This window comes from Oncorhynchus keta, chromosome 12, assembly GCF_023373465.1.
Source record: "Oncorhynchus keta strain PuntledgeMale-10-30-2019 chromosome 12, Oket_V2, whole genome shotgun sequence".
Lineage (NCBI taxonomy): Eukaryota > Metazoa > Chordata > Actinopteri > Salmoniformes > Salmonidae > Oncorhynchus > Oncorhynchus keta.
This window is the reverse complement of record NC_068432.1, coordinates 19376980-19392273: the sequence shown is the minus strand read 5'-3', so window position 1 is coordinate 19392273 and position 15294 is coordinate 19376980. Positions and strand designations below refer to the sequence as shown.

The window sequence follows — 15294 nt, the reverse complement described above, 5'->3', positions numbered from 1 at the left end:
GATTTTCATCAAGGATCTCTCTGTACTTTGCTCCATTCATCTTTCCCTCGATCCTGGCTAGTCTCCCAGTCCCTGCCTCTGAAAAACAAACCCACAGCATGATGCTAACACCACCATGATTCACCGTAGGGATGGTGCCAGGTTTCCTTGTTTCTCATGGTCTGAGAGTCCTTTAGGTGCCTTTCAGCAAAATCCAAGCGGGCTGTCATGCGCCTTTTACAGAGGAGTGGCTTCCGTCTGGCCACTCTACCATAAAGGCCTGATTGGTGGAGTGCTGCAGAGATGGTTGTCCTTCTGGAAGATTCTTCCAGAGGTACTCTGGAGCCATGTCAGTGATAATTGTATTCTTGGTCACCTCCTTGACCAAGGCCCTTCTCCTCTGATTGTTCAGTTTTGCCTGGCGGCCAGCTCTAAGAAGAGTCTTGGTGTTTCCAAACTTCTTCCATTTAATAATGGAGGACGCTGTGTTCTTGGGGACTTTCAATGATGCAAAAACAAATTGGTACACTTCCCCAGATCTGTGCCTTGACACAATCCTGTCCCGGAGCTCTACGGACAATTCCTTAGACCTCATGGCTTGTTTTTTTGCACTGACATGCACTGTCAACTGTGAAACTTTATATAGACAGGGGTCTGTCTTTCAAATCATGTCCAATCAATTGAATTTAACACAGGTGGACTCCAGTCAAGTTGAAGAAACAAAAATGATCAATGGAAACAGGATGTACTGGAGATCAATTTCAACTCTCATAGCAAAGGGTCTGAATACTTATGTAAATACAGTATTTGTTTTATTTTTTATTATAAATTTGCAAAAATTTGACTAACTATTTTTCGTTTTGTCATTATAGGGTATTGTGTATATGAGGAATTTGTATTTATTTAATCAATTTTAGAATAAGGCTGTAACGTAACAAAATGTGGAAAAGGGGAAGGGGTCTGAATACTTTCTAATGAACTTTACGTTGGAGTTGCTTACCAAGACGATATTGAATGTTCCTGAGTGGCCGAGTTACAGTTGACTTAAATTGGCTTGAAAATCTATGGCAAGATTTTCACTCCCGCCAGATTGTTCCAGTCAGTCCTGGGATTCAAACCGGCAACCCTCTAATTACTGGCCTGCCTCTCTAACCCTGTGGCTACCTCCACCCCCATATGAAGCCTAGGTAAGGATTTATCTGAGACATGTAAGCCTATTAATGTAATCAGTATTAGCCTGCTATGACATTTTTAAGGTACTGCACACCAGTGATGTAAAGAAGACATGAAACATATGTCCATAAGTCACAGACAGTATTTCCGTACATTTAACCAAAAAAAAAGTGAGAGAAAGGAAGAGAAAGCGAGAGATCAGCAGCTAACCTGTATGCATTGTCTCCTGGTAACTCTCATATCATCCTGGCAGGAGAGTCCAGCAGCACACCACAGCTCACTGGAGAAAGACAAACAATTAACTATATTAGCCTTAGTGTATTTGTGCTTGCAAGGCTATTTCCTGTTAGGCTATGTCGTAACCTTGATTATTACCTATATCTAATTATTTTCTGGTGCTGCACCTTCCAACCATAAAAGCCTACCCACTTGGGAGCCAGGCCCCCACCACTGGGGAGCGAGGCCCAGCCAATCAGAATTACTTTTTTTTCCACAAAAAGGGCTATATTGCAGACAGAAACACTCCTAAATTTCAGCTGCTGTCTGGGTGGCTTGTCTCAGACGATTCTGCAGGTGAAGATGCCGGATGTAGAAGTCCTGGGCTGGTGTGATTGCACATGGTCTGCAGTTGTGAGGCCAGTTGAACGTACTGCCAAATTCTCTGAAACAACGTTGGAGGCGGCTTATGGAAACATTAGATTCTCTGGCAACAGCTCTGGTAGACATTGCTGCAGTCAGTATGCAATGCATTGTACGATACCTCAAAACTTGACATCTGTGGTAGTGTTGTGTGACAAAGCTGCACATTTTAGAGTGGCCTTGTATTGTCCCCTGCACAAGGTGCACCTGTGTAATGATCATGCTGTTCAAACTTCTTGATATGCCACACTTGTCAGGTGGATAATCATCTCTGCAAAGGATAAACGCTCACTAACAGGGATGTAAACAAATTTGCGCGCACATTTGAGGGGAAAAAAGTAGCTTTTTGTGCATGACATTTGTCCTCATGTAGGCCTGATAATTGTTCTGTCTAATTCAGTGTTTTTTCCCAAATTAAGTTCTGTTTGTTTTTCCAGGTTTCAGATTTCTTTCCTGTTCATGTTTTTGTTCAGAAAAATCACATTTTTTTTTTTAAATAGAAAAATCAACAAATGTGGATGTTCTAAGTCCACAATGTTTAAACCACATCAGTAGACCACTTGAGTTCAGGGAAAAAGCGAATACGTGTTCATTTTTGGGTGTAGATACCCTTTCAATTCAAGTGTGCAGTATGCTCACCAGCAAAATACTTGCTTGGTTAGCACATTTCTGTAGCAACCTTTATTTTTTATTTTATTTATTTAACGAGGCAAGTCAGTTAACTTAGGGATCAGTGTCCCGTCACCGGGACAGTTGGAAATCATGCAACGCTTTATGTCACGATCGCAGATTTTAGAGAAACAACAAATGTCGTTACATATAAGTGTTTGATATCGGCTAAAAGCTTAAATTCTTGTTAACATAACTGCAGTCCAATTTACAGTAGCTATTACTGCAAAAAAAATGCCATGCTATTGTTTGAGGAGAGGTCCTAACAAATAAACACGTTTTTCACCGCGATAGGTTTGATAAATTGACCTCTGAAGGGGAAATATGTACTTACATTCTGAAATCTTGCTCTGATTTATCATCCAATGGGTCCCAGAGATAACATGAAGAATCATTTTGTTAGATAAAATTCTTGTTCATATCCTAAAAAGGTCCATAAAGCATGCACGATCGATCTTGTATTTCCACTTGAATTTGCAAAGAAAGAAAAAGATCTAACCCTAAACGTTGTTTCAACCAGTCAAATGACGTTCGTATGTATTCCTCAGAGATCCTAGAATGTAACCAAATCAAATCAAATGTATTTATATAGCCCTTCGTACATCAGCTGATATCTCAAAGTGCTGTACAGAAACCCAGCCTAAAACCCCAAACAGCAAGCAATGCAGGTGTAGAACCAGATTTCCCTATATCATTAGGGGTGTAGTATAACCTATAGGACACCAAATTTGGTCAGAGAGCGACACCTTCATGGCACACCGATGACGCGGGCGGTCTTCACTTGATCGACTTTGTCAAATAAGCACCAATCAGGGTCAAACAAAGCTAGCTAGATAGCCAATGAGCTGGGCTTTACGGGAGTATCCCATAAAGTAAACCCTGTATCTGTAGCAAAATGTGGCTGCTTTTTCCTTTTGGACAAAAAATATCCAAATATTCAGTTATGACTTTATGAAAACTGGTTGTTTTGAAAATGTTGAAATGTAGTTCAATCATGTTGTCATGTAGTTCAATCATACGTCAAATGAAACTTTGCACATACACTGCTGTCATCTTGAGGATACCATCAGAATTACAACCAGAGTGATGGCTGGACCTTTCTGTTGCATTACAAAGATGGTGGTAGGGGGGTTCCTTTGTATTTTCTTCTACCAGATCTATTCTGTTATATTCTCCTACATTCGATTCACATTACCACAAACTTCAAAGTGCTTCCTTTTCAAATGGTACCAAGAATATGCATCTTTGCTTCAGGGCCTGAGCTACAGGCAGTTAGATTTGGGTATGTAATTTTAGGCGAAAATTGAAAAAAAGGGTCTATCCCTAAGATTGAATAACAAATTCTTATTCACAATGACGGCCTACCCCGGCCAAACCCTAACCAAGAAGACGCTGGGCCTATTGTGCGCCGCCCTATGGGACTTCCAATCATGGCAGCCTGGAATTGAACCAAGGTCTGTAGTGACACCTCTAGCACTGAGATGCAGTGCCTTAGACTGTTGCGCCACTCGGGAGCCCGAGTTTGCTAAACAAATCACCACTGGATTGATGCAAATAATCATGATATCATTCTTCCAGGTACGCAAAGACTTGAGTTTTTTGGGGAACGCCTTTCCACCTACCAGAAGACTGTTGTCATTAGCACCATAACTAATGGCTACACATAGTACTAGACACATACAGACAGGGGCATTCCTGGGCCGTTGCCTCTTCAGAAAGTTGGTAGGAAAATACAAATCGCTTATGCATTTCTAAATGTCTTATCGTAATCTTGGGCAAATTAATAAATGTTCTAATAAATTCAATACATTTAGATTTCCTACTGTTCAATACATTTTTGAATATTTTTGAATTCTGTTTTAATGTCTGAATTCCATGATTCCAGATTTTATAGGGTCCTAGGCATTGGTCTTTAAACCACCAATGCCATTTTCATGAGATAAAAAATCTCATGCTAATTGGACAGCAAATAATATTCTGATGAAAATCAATACATTTAGTATCCTCTTCATATATCGCATTAGTTGTGCATGGAGATTGGTTCACATCGTTTCTCAATCGTATTATCTTTCCACTCTGACCGTCTGTTTTGGGCTCGGTCTCGCTACCAAACATGCAATCTTTTTTGAACAGAACTGGAATATGTTCAAAATCCCCACTTGCGCCTCCATTATCGGTAATAATGGGCATACCACATATAGCATCTGTCGGTCATTGCTCTGGGTATACCTCAAACAGCAAAGTGCACAAACCTGGCCACGCTTGATATATCAAACTTTTGCTATAGCCAGTTGACAGGCATGCTATAACAGCTCCTTTATTTTTAAACAACTGTGGCAGTGGCTTAAATGAAGGGATGGAATGGAAATTGTTACGAAATAGCAGCATCGCTAACATGCCACATCATCATGAGCATTAAAACAGAATTCAACGATATTCAAAAATGTATTGACCTTATTAGGGAATCAACTAAACATGTATTAATTTGCCCAAGTTTATCATAAGACATGAACAGAATGAATCAGTGAATCGTATTTCCAACTTTCTGAAGAGGCAAAGAGAATGCCCCTGTCTGTGTGTGTGCGGAGCGCGCGTCGACCATTGTGTAACTGTTCGCGATGATGTTAATGAAAACAGTCTTCTGATAGGTTATCCAAAAACGTTCTCAATTAAATGTTAATTACAAAGCAGCCTATGCTTAACTGGGAGAATGATATCATGATTATTTTCACCAATCCAGAGGGTATTTGTCTTGCAAACTCTACCATTATGTGTGCTACAAAAACACAGCTAAAACAATAGCCTCTTGTTAGGTGCACACTTGAATTAACCTCTTGCTCCTTCCTGACACGCAGGCGTCCCATCTAGACATCTGGAAATGCAAATGCTCTACGCTAAATGCTAATAGCACTCGTTAAAACTCAAACGTTCATTAAATTACACATGCAGGGTACTGAATTAAAGCTACACTCGTTGTGAATCCAGGCAACAAGTCAGATTTTTAAAATGCTTTTCGGCGAATGCATGAGATGTTATTATCTAATAGCATGTAACACCCCAAAAGACCCGCAGGGGACGTAAACAAAATAATTAGCATAGTCGGCGCTACACAAAACGCACAAATAAAATATAAAACATTCATTACCTTTGACCATCTTCTTTGTTGGCACTCCTAGATGTCCCATAAACATCACTATTGGGTCTTTTTTTTCCCGATTAAATCGGTCCATATATAGCCTAGATATCGATCTATGAAGACTGTGATCAAGGGGAAAAAATAGCGTTTTATAACGTAACGTCATTTTTTTTATTAAAAAGGTCGACGATAAACTTTCACAAAACACTTCGAAATACTTTTGTAATGCAACTTTAGGTATTAGTAAGCGATAATAAGCGATCAAATTGATCACGAGGCGATGTATATTCTATAGCTGTACGTCTGGAAATAATGTCCGGGTAAATCTCAACCAAAATATCCGGTCGGAGACCGGAAGAAAGGCGCTACCTTGTGTCCGTTTGACCAAGAAACAAATCGTAGGCAAATGACAAGACTGTTGACATCGTGTGGAAGCTGTAGGTATTGCAACCTCGGCCCCATTTAATGTGGTTCACATTCAACAATGGGTTCTAGTGGCGCATGGATATATTTTCGCATTTTCAGTGATCAGATTTTCCTGCGCTTTTCGATGAAACGCACGCTCTGTTATAGTCACAGCCGTGATTTAACCAGTTTTATAAACGTCTGAGTGTTTTCTATCCACACATACTAATCATATGCATATACTATATTCCTGGCATGAGTAGCAGGGCGCTGAAATGTTGCGTGATTTTTAACAGAATGTTCGAAAAAGTAGGGGGTAGGAGTAACAGGTTAAAAGGTTACACCCAAAAATCGAAATTTCTCAGATTTTTCCCAGACCTCAAAAATGGTCTCCTGATGTAGTTTAATTATTGTTGTGGATTAAGAACATTCTTTTGTGGTAATAAAACATCAGTTGCAATTAATATATAAGTAAGACTTTAATCTCAGGAGAAGACTGGTTAAATGTTAAAAAATGATCAATGTTCTTTTACTTAGAAAATAGAGGTAAGCAAGCACTGGCAAATCCTAGTGGAAAACCTGGTTGTCTGCTTTCCAACAGGCAGACACTGGGAGATGAATTCCCTTTTCAGCAAGACAATAACTTAAAAAACAAGGCCAAATCTACACTGGAGTGAATGTTCCTGAGTGGCCAAGTTACAGTTTTGACTTAAATATCTATGACAAGATATGAAAATGGTTGTCTAGCAATTATCAACAACCAATTTGACAGAGATTGAAGAATTTTGAAAAGAATAAATTGGCAAATGTTGCACAATTCTGGTGTGGAAAGCTCTTAGGGATTTACCCAGAAAGTCACTCACAGCTGTAACAGCTGGGGTGTTGGTTAAATTATATTTTTAAACAAAAAATGAACCGAGCAGCAGTTTTTTTCCTGTGGGGAAAGTTCATTGAGACACGGAGTGTGTGCAAAGACCACTCCATGTGGGATTTCAAACTGCTCAACCGCTCACATATTCTGACTGGTAGGAAGTATGTATGACATGCTTTTCACATTTGTATCCCAAACCATTATCTTTTATCATGCATAAAAGTTAGCCTGGCTGATGCAACCCCACGTGACTCTCAGCGCTAATCTAGAAAGAAGGCCGTTTGGAAATGCAATATTCGCTCAGAAATTGTGCGACAGGTTTGATTGGTTTTCTTTTTTATATATATTTTTAAAATCTGAGAGGTAGATCTCAGCTTTCTTTTTGACTGCTAAAGTGATTATGACTCAGAGTCGGTTGGTGACCACTGTCATAGACTATTCATGGCACCGGTATCGCCAGAATATAGCGGTATCTTTGGGAAAGCCTTGCGAGCACTCTTCGTCTTCGTGGGTGGGGGGTGGGGGGGGTTGTTTTCGTCTTATAATATGAAATTACAGTAGGCTACCGGTAGCCTGTATTGATTACCCTTTTCAGACATAATGCAATGTGGCCCCTTGAAAGCGCCTCGGCTATGCCATGTTTGTCTGTTAGGGTAGGCTACACTACAGATATTTAAATGCTGACACAAAACCTTCTCTGGAGAGATGAACAGGCATTTTACTTGTCTGTAAAGGAATGCAGCTTCTGAAGCAGGACTAACGTCCACTAGGCGTCCAGAACTCTTAATCAAATAACCTCAAACTGCTGCGCGCAGCCTGCCTGCAGACCACCCTTTCCTAAAAAAGTTTGTACTGTGATTTACCAAGACATTTACTAGAAAGAAAACATTTAGCTACACAACCATTAAAAAAAACAGCAGCACATGAATCAGGAATGTTTGTTGTTGTTAGGGAAACAATACAGAACATTCTACGCCGGAGCAGAATTGTAGTGTCTGAAAAGGTACAGACGCGTCAAATTTGTATGAATTATTATTGTCTAAAAAGTTGCAAATGCTTGCTATCAACATTTTACTGTAGCTGCATTTTATGTCTGTGAACGGTCACGGTGGATATAACTTCATTGCCCGAACCTTAAAAGGTCATTCATATGTTACAGGGCCATTATTCTGCATTGTAAATTGACGTGGAATTGTATGAAACTGATTTTTTTTAATGGCAGTTTAAATGTTAAGCTAAATTCTCCATTTGTCACATCCCTTATATCTAGTAGAGATGGGTATTTGAAATCTATTTCACTATTAAAATAATATGACATGTTTACAGAAATTCAGATAGTCTAAATAAAAAAAAATGCTCTTAGATCTCCTCATCAATCAGAATGATGCAAATCCCGGTACCACAACAGCTGGCGTGGTTGTTTTTTGACTGCTATTCTCCAGTAGTTTTGGCTAACAGTCAGCAACAATGAAAGAGAAGTCTGATTTTCACCATGATAGAAATGATTATGTTTCAAAAACGTTTTCTGGTGAGTGTTTTGCATTGATCTGTGTTATCAGTGTTATCACTAGGCTATTTGAAGTGGACAAAATACCATAGGCTACTATTGTTAGAACTGACTGAAGGGCTACATGTAATATGAAAATAAAGCACCTTTGTTTAAAATGCAACCTGAATGAGAGAAGAAAATGTTTGCCATAACAACACCAAAAATGGATGAGCATGCTTTGTAATGTTTATAAAACTAGAATTGTATTACTAGTAAGAAGTAATGTGGTATATTGCCCAAGCCTTTTGACCAAGAGCCATAAAGTATTCACACCCCTCGACTTTCCACATTCTGTTTTGTTATAAAGTAGGATTCAAATGGATTTAATTGCCATTTTTGGTCAACGATCTACACAAAATACTCTAAATGTCAAAGTGTTAGAAAACTTCTAAACACAGATGACGTTCTACAACTGAACATCAAGAATCAACAAAGTGCCTGCCCTGTCACAAAATGCTGAGTGATACAGCATATTTATTATTAATAGTTTATGACTCCACGCTGACATTTTTCGCTGGGCGATATGGCCAAAATATATCACAGTATTTTTGACAGTATACACGTATGAGACAGTATTTCATGTTTCTGAATAAGAAAAACAGTAACAAATTGTTTACAACTTTGTTTAACTAGGCAAGTCAGTTAAGAACACATTCTTATTTTCAATGACGGCCTAGGAACGGTGGGTTAACTGCCTTGTTCAGGGGCAGAACGACAGATTTTTACCTTGTCAGCTCAGGGATTCAATCTTACAACCTTACGGTTAAAAGTCCAACGCTCTAACCACCTGCCTTACATTGCACTCCACGAGGAGTCTGCCTGTTACGCGAATGCAGTAAGAAGCAAAGGTCAGTAGCTAGCTAGCATTAAACTTATCTTATAAAAAACAATCAATAATAAATCACTAATTAACTAACTACACATGGTTGATGATATTACTAGTTTATCTAGCCTGTCCTGCGTTGCATATAATCGATGCGGTGTGCATTCGCGAAAAAGGACAGTCGTTGCTCCAATGTGTACCTAACCATAAACATCAATGCCTTTCTTAAAATCAATACACAAGTATATATTTTTAAACCTGCATATTTAGTTAATATTGCCTGCTAACATTAATTTATTTTTACTAGGGAAATTGTGTCACTTCTCTTGCAACAGAGTCCGGGTATATGAGGCAGTTGGGGCCGTTGCGAACTGTGTGAAGACTATTTCTTGATAACAAATACAGCCAACTACGCCAAACGGGAGATGATTTAACAAAAGCGCATTTGCGGTAACAGCGCAATCGTTGCCCGACTGTACCTAACCATAAACATCAATGCCTTTCTTAAAATCAATACACAGAGGTATATTTTTTTAAACCTCCATACTTTGCTAAAAGAAATCCAGGTTAGCAGGCAATATTAACCAGGTGAAATTGTGTCACTTCTCTTGCGTTCATTGCACACAGAGTCAGGGTATATGCAACAGTTTGGGCCGCCTGGCTCGTTGCGAACTAATTTGCCAGAATTTTACGTAATTATGACATAACATTGAAGATTGTGCAATGTAACAGGAATATTTACATTTGATGTTCTTAGTCCACAACAATAATTAAACTACATCAGGAGACCATTTTTGAGGTCTGGGAAAAATCTGAGAAATTTTGATTTTTGGGTGTAACCTTTTAATTCAAGTGTGCACCTAGCAAGAGGCTATTGTTTTAGCTGTGTTTTTGTAGCACACATTATGGTAGAATTAGATAAAATACGGAACGTTTTGTTTTCAAGATGATAGTTTCCGGATTCGACCATATTAATGACCTAAGGCTCGTATTTCTGTGTGTTATTATGTTAAAATTAAGTCTATGATTTAATAGAGCAGTCTGACTGAGCGATGGTAGGCACCAGCAGGCCCGTAAGCATTCATTCAAACAGCACTTTCGTGTGTTTTGCCAGCAGCTCTTCACAATGCTTCAAACATTGCGCCGTTTATGACTTCAAGCCTATCAACTCCCGAGATTAGGCTGGTGTAACCGATGTGAAATAACTAGCTAGTTAGCGGGGTGCGCACCAAGTGTTTCAAACGTCACTCACTCTAAGACTTGGAGTAGTTGTTCCCCTTGCTCTTCATGGGTAACGCTGCTTCGAGGGTGGCTGTTGTCAATGGGTTCCTGGTTCGAGCCCAGGTAGAAGCGAGGAGAGGGACGGAAGCTATACTGTTACACTGGCAATACTAAAGTGCCTATAAGAACATCCAATAGTCAACACAAATCGTATAGAGAGAAATAGTCCTATAATTCCTATAATAATTACAACCTAAAACTTCTTACCTGGGAATATTGAAGACTCATGTTAAAAGGAACCACCGGCTTTCATATGTTCTCATGTTCTGAGCAAGGAACTTAAACGTTAGCTTTCTTACATGGCACATATTGCACTTTTACTTTCTTCTCCAACACTTTGTTTTTGCATTATTTAAACCAAATTGAACGTTTCATTATTTATTTGAGGCTAAATTGATTTTATTGGTGTATTATATTAAGTTAAAAATAAGTGTTCATTCAGTATTGTTATAATTGTCATTATTACAAATACAAATGCATTTTTTTTTAATCGGCCAATTAATCGGTATCGTTTTTTTTGGGGTCCACCAATAATCGGTATCGGTGTTTTAAAAAATCATAATCGGCCGACCTCCAGTGCCAACACATACATTCTAAGTGATTTCAAAATGGGTCTTTCTCCATTCCGATTGTTTTTTAATACGGATGACAAATTTCAGTTGAATGCACTCAGGTGTACAACTGACTAGGTATCCCCCTTTCCCTTCGCACTGTTCAATTAAACTTCAACAAAACATATTTTTTATGCATTTTCAACCATTTGAGATCATGTCCACATAGGGCTGCATGAAAAAAATAAATGGAGGCCATTGTGATTTGATTCGCAATTTTGATCTAAACACTTGGGTGAACTGTTGGAATCATGGAGTCGGGGCGCATAAGCTATTTACTGTGCTTTAATTGAGGACCGAACAGCAAGCAATGGTTACGTTAAGGCAGGATTCTGCATTTTTCATGCAGAAAATGAAAGATAATGCAGAAAAATATCTTGCTGTGTTTTGTAAACGCAGATCTAAAATATTATTATTGCTCAGCTTCAGTCAGGGTTTGCTCCAAATCATGAATGTAAATGTAGTAATTTTGTGCTTGAGTAACACTTCTCCACCCAGATGTTCCTGACTGGCATAGTTACAGCTTTGACTTAAATCTGCTTGAAAATCTACAGCAAGACTCGAAAATGGCTGTCACGCAATGATTAACAACCAACTAGACAAAGCTTGAATAATTTTTTTAAATAATAAATGTGCAAATATTGTACAATGCAGGTGTGCCAAGCTCTTAGAGATTTACCCAGAAAGACTCACAGCTGTAAACGGTGCCAAAGGTGATTTCTAACATGTATTGACTTTTCTTCCCACATGGACATTAAAGTAGTTTGTGTAGATCGTTGATGAAAAAATTACAATTACATCTATTTTAAACCCACCTTGTAAGACAACAAAATGTGGAAAAAGTCCAGGGGTTTGAAAACTTTATGAAGGCAGTGTAGTTAACTCACAGACTTCGATAGCTAGCAATCTAGCTAAAATTATCTGAGAAGACACTATAAAGGCCTGGATATATGATGAGATTGCTGAAGTAGAAAAGTAATTGACAAATTTACTTTAGAGAGATAGCAATTGTCATAGCTAGAAAAAAATGTTTTTTTTAAAGACCTAGCTATCCATGCTAATGTTAGTTAAAACCAGGCCCCTCAATCTTAGCTAGCTAGCTTAAGTTATACTCCATCTCCAAAAGGTGTTCATACTAATGATTTGCCTCCATTAGAAATGTAATTGTTTTCCAAAGTCACTATAATCCTCTTTAGACTAAATCGTCATCATCACATGGCAGCTCAGAGAATGCCACTGAGTAGTATCGGGAATTGGTCCTCGAGAGAACGTTCAAAACAATAGTGACGAAGCACGCAACCCATGAATAGCAAGAAAGATATATATCTAGAAACTTACTTCATGAATGGTTGATGCTGCTGCTGTAGATTTCAAGATCAATACAATGCTTGATGGAGCTGCTAGGAAATCCATGTGTACCTCGCCTGAAATGTAATGTAGTGTAGTCCGATGCAATTATCCAATTCCGAGGTGCATATTGGAAGAACTGGTCACATTTACTTTTCGTCAGCCAACAAGATGAGTAGGCCTAACGAACAGCAAACAATCTACTATCCTCATAGTTCAAAACAGATCAGAACGTTTAGCTTAAACTGTTCATAAACAATTAGGATATTTGTTTATTATAAGCGCAGCAATGCGCACATGGTAGTAGGCTATAAGCGCCAATGTTCCATTAGCGGAAAACACCATTATCAAAAGTGAACACAAAAGCAATTATGCATGTAATGCTTTTATTATAAATTACCATTTTTATGGTGAAAATGATCTTCCCCAAACTTGAAACTCAGTCGCTGCTTATATAAGCCAGATAGGCACTACACCCCTTGTAAAGCAGATTAATGTGCTTAATTTTAAGAAGTTATTTGGCCACTAGTTGTGATACAACCCTTATTCAAACACATAGGCCTATGGGCTAGGGTACATGAAGTGTGTGACTATGATTCAAAAAAGTTGCACAAAAAAAAAGGTATTGTTTCTTATGCTGGGCATCATTCACAAGTGATAATATATAATTCACAAGTGATAGGCAAATAGTCACCCACCAGACTGTTCTTGATTTAATCATGTCTTTACATATACAGAATAATATATGCGTGACATTTGTTCGGATTTAGAATGGACCATTATCATGCACCTGTATCGAAACGGGCAGCAGGAAAACTACATGTTACCTATGCACTTATATGGCAAATAGAGGATGCTTTCACCATGGTTTTGTTCTCGCCAGCCAAGTAGGCTATACTCCTGTTGTAAATATAAGCAATGTGCTAAATATTACAAAAGTTGAGAAATAAATATAGTAGGCCTAGCCTATAGAAAGCTGATGGGGTACTCATCTTTTTATTAGTGGCCATTGGGGTTGCACATTTGGGGGAATATTCAGAGATGGAAACTTTCCGTGGGAATTAACGGAAATGTTTTTTTGCATTGGATATATTTACGATATCATATGGAGAGAGAAACATAAGCCTATTACAATTATGTCTACTTATGATAAGGTAAATTATTAAATCCTTCCAATAGAAAAAAAAACAAAAAAACAATTTAGTAATGAATTGAACTTTAATTAAATGAGTTGACACATGGAATGATTTCACTGAACAACAAAATAAACTAAAGCTTTGGTTGTCTTCCTCTCAGGCTTCCAGGTCTTCTCCCTGGACCTCCTCAATGTCCACCTCTTGAATATCAGACTGAGGCCTCATCTTCACTGTCACTTTCCAACCTTGTTGAGGATGGCTAATTGTCAGGCTCAAAAAGCCTCAAATTTGCCCAGATGGCTACCAATTTTTCAAACCTTGTAATGGTCAGCCTGTTGCGTGCTTTGGCATGTGTGTTCCCAAACAAGGACCAGTTGCACTCTGTGCCGGCTGATGTTGGTGGGATTTGGAGGATGATGGAGGCAACAGCGGAAGACCCTCAGATCCATAAAGTCCCTTCCACCAGGTGGCTGACGAGATATGTTGGCACGACTGCCATATTGCATCTCCATTCCAAATCCCTTGCTTGGAAGTATACTTTGCCAGTCTGCCAATAACCTTGCCCTCATCCAGGCCAAGGTGGTGAGACCCAGTAGTGATGACACCATAAGCCTTGTTGATCTCTGTACCAGACAGGATGCTCTTAACAGCATACTTGGGGTCAAACATTTATGCTGCAGCGTGTATGGGTTTCAGGCAGAAGTCTTCACACTTTTTGATGTATTTCAGAACTGCAGTTTCCTCTGCTTGGAGCAACAGTGAAGTGGGCAGGGCAGTACGGATTTCTTCTCTTACATCTGCAAGCAGAGTCTGAACATCAGACACAATGGCATGGTCGCCCTGAATCCGTGCAATGGCTACTGCAATAGGTTTCAGGAGTTTCAGGCTGCTTACCTCTCTCTCTCTCAAAATACATAATCCAGGAAGATCCTCTTGATGGGGCTGTCCATATCGGCAGACTGTGATATGGACATTTCTTGGAGAGACTCCTCCCCCTCCAGGAGACTGTCAAACATGATGACAACACCACCCCAACGGGTGTTGCTGGGCAGCTTCAATGCGGTGCTCTTATTCTTCTCACTTTGCTTGGTGAGGTAGATTGCTGCTATAACTTGATGACCCTTCACATACATAACCATGGTAGGGTAGCCTAGTGGTTAGAGCGTTGGACTAGTAACCGAAAGGTTGCAAGTTTGAATCCCCGAGCTGACAAGGTACAAATCTGTCGTTCTGCCCCTGAACAGGCAGTTAATCCACTGTTCCTAGGCCGTCATTGAAAATAAGAATTTGTTCTTAACTGACTTGCCTAGTAAAATAAAGGTAAAATTATAAAATAAAAATCCTTGGCTCTCTTATAGTGTGTATCCATTGTTTTCAGTGCCATGATGTCCTTGAGGAGCAGATTCAATGCATGAGCAGCACAGCAAATGGGTGTGATGTGAGGGTAGGACTCCACCACTTTAGACCAAGCAGCATTCATGTTCGCAGCATTACCTGTCACCAGCGCAAATCCCTTCTGTGGTCCAAGGTCATTGATGACTGCCTACAGCTCATCTGCAATGTAGAGACCGGTGTGTTTGTTGTCCCTTGTGTCTGTGCTCTTGTAGAATACTGGTTGAGGGGTGGAGATGATGTAGTTAATTATTCCTTGCCCACAAACATTCGACCACCCATC

General features: G+C 39.3%; 1 protein-coding gene across 4 annotated transcripts in view; it reads right to left on the bottom strand.

The window, feature by feature from the left end:
- Positions 1-15294, bottom strand: part of LOC118391081 (dual specificity tyrosine-phosphorylation-regulated kinase 1A-like) — a 59046-nt gene that overhangs the window by 21027 nt on the left and 22725 nt on the right. For 3 of the 4 annotated variants that reach the window (XM_035782081.2, XM_035782080.2, XM_035782082.2), the window contains exon 2: positions 1363-1432. The exons of the other annotated variant lie outside the window; for it this stretch is intronic. In XM_035782081.2, the coding sequence (XP_035637974.1) occupies positions 1363-1372 (10 nt within the window). In that variant the 5' untranslated portion in view covers positions 1373-1432. The remainder of the gene's footprint in view (positions 1-1362; positions 1433-15294) is intronic. 4 annotated transcript variants of the gene reach the window in all.